At 60.6% G+C, this 5,283-nt stretch overlaps 1 protein-coding gene across 1 annotated transcript; it reads left to right on the top strand.

The window, feature by feature from the left end:
* The first annotated feature begins 6 nt into the window (after positions 1-6).
* Positions 7-3,634, top strand: PLPP2 (phospholipid phosphatase 2). Its single transcript, XM_042894760.1, has 5 exons — positions 7-1,555; positions 1,698-1,975; positions 2,058-2,115; positions 2,218-2,394; positions 2,496-3,634. The coding sequence occupies exons 1-5, from the start codon at positions 1,367-1,369 to the stop codon at positions 2,631-2,633; spliced, it is 840 nt and encodes a 279-aa protein (XP_042750694.1). The 5' UTR covers positions 7-1,366; the 3' UTR covers positions 2,634-3,634.
* Positions 3,635-5,283: the final 1,649 nt, after the last annotated feature.

Genomic DNA, 5,283 nt, shown 5'->3' with positions numbered 1-5,283 from the left:
AAAAGTGCCGCTCTCAAGCACCTAATTAAGACGGATGGCCTAAAAATAAAGGCCCGGGTCGTAATTTCAGCCTCAACCTCCTGAGCTTTCTTGGGCTCTAAGCACCGGTGGGGAGAGAGAAAGAGAGAGAGAGAGGCAGGTTCCTGTTTGGTTTTTTTGTTGTTGTTCGGTGCCCTTTTCCTTTTCTGCCCCTTTTATTTTTAGGGGGAGCTTTTTTGGAAGATGGAATTACCCAGGGAGGAAAGGGAAAAAAAAAAAAAAAGGAAAAAAAAAAAAAAAGAAAGGATAAAGGAAAAGAGCGTCTAATTTGAGCTGCAAACGAAGGGTTTGAAGTCTGTACGGAGGCGTCCGTGCGTGCGGGGCTCCTCCCGCAGCCTGGGAGCCGTCACAGCTTGTTCCTGCCATGTTCCTGCCGTGTTCCTGGCCTTCTCGCAGCTCTTTTTTATTTTTTCTTTTTGGCTGCTTTCGCTTCTGTTCGGAGAGAGCCGCCTTTGGAGGCCCGGAGGCTGCGGGGTGGTGCTTTGCTGTGATTTCTTTCTCTTTTCCTTTCTGCCCTTCTGCTCGGCCGAGAGCGGAGCGCGGGACCCCCCTGGGGAAGGGGCTCCGGGTGCAGGGGTGGCTGCCGGGGACAAAGGTGTGTTTTGTTTTTTCCCTGGAGACGGAGGAACAATGGGGAGGCGGAAATCGCCTTCCTGAAGGCGGAACGGGGAAAGGAGCACGGGCTTAAGGTGGACCGTAGGCAGCCCCGGTCCCTGCGCTGTGCCCAGCGTCACCCTGGAGGGAGGTGCTCGAAGATGCCCGTGGTCACCCCGGCCGGGGTCCCCAAGGGGCTGGAGTGGCTGCACGACCCCACGTCAGAGCCCCCCCTGGAGCTCCTTCTGATGTTTTGTGTGGGATGATGGCGTCCACGGAGGAGCTGGAAGATGCTCGTGGTCAGGGCTGTGTGCACGGGGTGTAAAACTGAGCATCAGTGCTACTGGGGAGCAGGGTGGGGGCCCCAGCCAGGCTGGGTCACGGGCTCTGGGCTCCAGCTCTGTCCAAACCTGGACCGTGTGGGACCTGAAGGCCCTTCTGGTGTGAAACAGGCTGGCAAGATGCCTGTGCTGCTCCCCCGAGCTCTGTCCTCCTCCAGGCAGTGGGGAGTGGGTCCTGGCACCAGGCAGCAGCTGGGGAGCAGTGGATGTTCCGTGGGTGCCCAAAAGCAGCCACCTCCTGCAGTCGCTCAGCTCTGCAGGCAGTTGTGAGCCCTGATAATGCTCTATCAGCTGCGGGCCAACATGCTGCCCTGGGTGCAAGATCCTTCCCCAGCAGTGGGGAGCAGTGACAGGGGGACTGTGTGCACTGGTGCCTGCATAGAGTCCTTGGGATGGTGCCCCAGCCCTCTCTGTCTCTCTCCTTTGCAGCAGCTCTGCCCTTTGTCATCCTGACGCTGGTGAACTCCCCGTACAAACGAGGCTTCTACTGCAACGATGACTCCATCCGCTACCCCTACAAGGCAGACACCATCACCCATGGCCTCATGGCTGGGGTCACCATCACCAGCACCGTTCTCATTGTAAGGAAACTTTGTGGGCTCCCTGCAGTGCCCATGTGTGGGGCTGAGACCCACAGCCCGTGAGGCTGGGTCCCTGAAGGGCTGGGGGAAGGCCCCAGGGAGGCTTCTGGGACCCTCACCTCTCAGCCTTTGCTCCCTGCAGATCTCTTCAGGGGAGGCATACCTGGTCTACACAGAACGCCTCTACTCCAAGTCAGAGTACAACAACTACCTGGCTGCGCTCTACAAGGTGGTGGGGACCTTTCTTTTCGGGGGGGCCATCAGCCAGTCCCTGACCGACCTGGCCAAATACATGATCGGCCGCCTCCGGCCCAACTTCTTGGCAGTCTGCAACCCCGACTGGTCCAAGGTGAACTGCTCCATCTATGTGCAGCTGGAAAATGTCTGCCGGGGGGAGAGCAGGAACGTCACCGAATCCAGGTGAGCCCTGGGGGCAGCCCCAGAGGGGTGGTGAGGGGTTGGCAGTCCCCTGCCATGTCCTGGCCCATCCCTTTGCCTGCAGGCTGTCCTTCTACTCCGGGCACTCCTCCTTTGGGATGTACTGCATGATGTTCCTGGCGGTGAGTGCTGGGCTGTGTGGAGCCCTGGCGTTCTGTCCCCACCATGCTGGGACAGAACTGTGTTTGTCCCTGTGCTTGGTGACACCCCTGTCCTCTCTGTAGCTCTATGTGCAAGCCCGGCTGGTGGGGAAGTGGGCCCGGCTGCTGCGTCCCACCATCCAGTTCTTCCTCCTTGCCTTCGCCATCTTCGTGGGCTACACGCGGGTCTCTGACTACAAGCACCATTGGAGCGATGTGCTGGCCGGGCTGCTCCAGGGCGCGCTCATTGCCATCCTCATTGTGAGTGTCCATGGATGCCCCCAACCCAACCGCGGTACCTGGTGCAGAATGGAGGAGCAACGGAGTCAGACCTGAGCCCCACTTCCTCTCTGTCCTCCCAGGTCCGCTACGTGTCTGACTTCTTCAAGCACCGACCGCCCCGGCAGTGCGATGAGAAGGACCCGGAGCGCAAACCCAGCCTGCCACTAACCCTCAGCGACACGGACCGCAATCACTACAGCTACGCGGGCGCCCCGTGAGCCGCACATGGGGCCTGGACTGTGGGAGTGGAGGGGTGGGGGGGGAAAACATGGAGCCCGGTGCCCACCAATGGCTTCATCGCACTGCGCCGCAGCCCTGCCCTTCCCCGATCCCGGTGGCGCCACGGCTTTTTGATCTGTGGGGTAGGGAGAGGCCTTGAGCCTGGGCTGGGGTCAGCGGAGCCTGGGAGCAGGGCAGGTGGAGGCCTTGGGCCTACGTCAGCACTGTGAGGCCTACCCTGAAGCCTATTCCTGCACCTTAAGGCCTATCCCTGCACCCTGAGGCCTATCCCTGCACTCCCAGGCCTATCCTGAGGCCTATCCCTATGCCCTGAGGCCTACCCTGCACTCCTAGGCCTATCCCAAGGCCTATTCCCATACCTTAAGGCCTATCCAAAGGCCTACCCTGAGGCCTATCCCTGCACCCTGAGGCCTAGCCTGAGGCCTATCCCAAGGCCTACCCTGCACTCTGAGGCCTATCCCTACACTCTGAGGCCTATCCCTGCACTCCCGGGCCTATCCTGAGGCCCATCCCTGTGCTCCATGCCTTATCAAACACTACCGCCTTAGGAGCACAACCCCTCACAGCACAACACGAAAGCAGCCTGCTGAGCGAGCACTGCTTTTAGTTTCTTTGGAAAGGATTGAAGCAGCCCAGAGCTCGGCCATGTTCCCTGATGAACTTTAACAGCCGTTCGGTGCAGCTCGGGGCTGCTCCAACCCTTTGGCCGCTGTGGCTTCGGTGTGTCCTCTATGGGGCGGTTGGGGCAGGGAGAAATCTTCTGTGGTAAAGGGGTGGGGGGTGGGGAAAGGGACGTGGAGCTGCGCATGGGGCTCTTATCACTGGGGGAAGGTGGGAAATGGGCCGCATCCGTCCTGGCTCTGAGCTGCAGCCGCCTCTGGCACGGGCGAGCTGCGGGCCCGGAGAGAAGCGACATGCGTTTGCATGATGATGTGTTTTTGTAAAAATGTGTTTTTTAAATTAGATCATCGAGAAAGAATGTCTGTGTCGGGCCTGCTCTCTTGCTCCATGGATGCTCCTGACCTTGGGGCTGAAGAACTCAGGGCTGCGGCTCTGGAGGGGACGGGCACTAAAGCAAGAGCCCACAGTTCTCGGGGAGCACGGGGCTGAGCCCTGGGGCTTTGAGCAAGGAATGGCGGGGCTGGAGGGAGCACCGGGGCGCTGTGCTCCAAGGGGGGTGGTTCCAGGACTCCTCCTGGTGCAGGGACCTGTGGCTCGGTAGCTCCAGCCCCAGCGCTGCCTTGAGCCAAGGGGAGCCTCTGCGCTTCCCAGTGTCTCAGTGAGGGGGAAGGGAAGGTGGCTGGAATCGTGTGGAAAAAGTGACGTTGTGTGCCTGCAGCTCCTTCTGCTTCTCCGGGTGCCGGAGCTGGGGGAGGCGCGGAGCTGCCTGCAGCCCTCGTGCTGAAAAAGGGGAGCGGTGGGGGTGGACAACGGCCCCCGCCTCCAGCATGGGGCTGCTCTGCTTGGAGCCGGGCAGGGATGGGGCTCACAGCTGTGTCTGATGTGGGGCAGGGACAGCGTGTACCAGCTCCCTGGCTGTCCCGCTGTGTCTTGCAGAGCTCTTGTGGCATGGGGAAGGCTGGGCAGACTCTGTGCCCCGGCACAGCAGGGCTGTGTGCTGTACGCAGGGCTGGCAGATGGGGCCCAGGAGCAGCAGGGTCCCCCGTTGCACAGCTGGGTCCCTCCTGCCTGGGCACAACAGACGCTGCATGTGCCCCAGGCTCGCTGTTGGTGCTCTTACAGTGTGGGTTGCTCCAGTCTAGACAAGCCCTGACCAAAACTGCCTCCTGCATGGAGGGAACTCCCTCTCTGCGTGCTGCTCTTCTGTTGATCAGAGAACTTTCCTCCCTGGTCCCTCAGCCACATCCCTTCTCCTGTCCCTGCCCTCTGTGCTGCTCCTTCCTTATCTGATAGTACGAAACAATGCTGTGGAGCTGCTAGGGCCGGAGGGCAGGGCATCTTGGCTACAGTTTGCAAGTAAAGGAGTCAGGAAATGCAGCACAGCCCAGCATGGGCACTTGGCTCTGGATCTGTGATCAGCCTCAGGGTGGGAGCTTGGAGGGCAGCAGTCGCCAAGGGCCGTGGTGCTCAGTCCCAGCTCCTGGCATTGCCTTGACAGCTCTGCACAGCCAGGAACGTGCCTGCTCCCTTCCCCTGAGATCTGATTTCGCTCCTTGGATACATCTCTGGAAAAACCAGCTGGGCCACAATGCAGCAGTGTGCGGCTCAGCGTGGAGGGCAGGGCTGGGCTGGAGCGCGGGGAGCTCACTGCGTCCCTGCCTGAGGCTCTGGCTCAGCACACAGCCAAAGCTCCTGGTACCCTGCCATGGGAGGGAGCTCCACAGCCACGTCTGGATGTGGTGAGGGGCCGGGACTGTAGGCAGCCTCCCCCCAGTCTGAGGAAGGAGTGGGGATGCCAATGGGGCACCGTCTACGCACTGGACCTCAGAACCAGAGACACCAGCACCAGGTGCCGGGGAGGATGGAGCAGTGGATGGGCTATGTGCCTCAAGCAGCTTCCAGGCCTCAGTTTCCCCACTCCAGGTTGGCTGTTGTACCAAGCCCAATGGCTGACGGGAGCTCTGGGTACCACGCTTGGCATTCAGGCTTGGGGAAGGGCGAGCCGTA

Source organism: Lagopus leucura, unplaced genomic scaffold (genome assembly GCF_019238085.1).
Source record: "Lagopus leucura isolate 7727_CA_CO unplaced genomic scaffold, USGS_WTPT01 33178-0_obj-0_obj, whole genome shotgun sequence".
Lineage (NCBI taxonomy): Eukaryota > Metazoa > Chordata > Aves > Galliformes > Phasianidae > Lagopus > Lagopus leucura.
The sequence above is the reverse complement of the archived record's forward strand: the minus strand, read 5'-3'. Positions and strand labels throughout refer to the sequence as shown.

Excerpts from the sequence above, each read along its gene's own strand:
- PLPP2 (XM_042894760.1), top strand. The coding sequence starts at position 1,367 with ATGGTGCCCCAGCCCTCTCTGTCTCTCTCCTTTGCAGCAGCTCTGCCC. Across the intron at positions 1,976-2,057 it reads AGGAACGTCACCGAATCCAG|GCTGTCCTTCTACTCCGGGC; the intron begins GTGAGCCCTGGG and ends CTTTGCCTGCAG. Across the intron at positions 2,116-2,217 it reads ACTGCATGATGTTCCTGGCG|CTCTATGTGCAAGCCCGGCT; the intron begins GTGAGTGCTGGG and ends TCCTCTCTGTAG.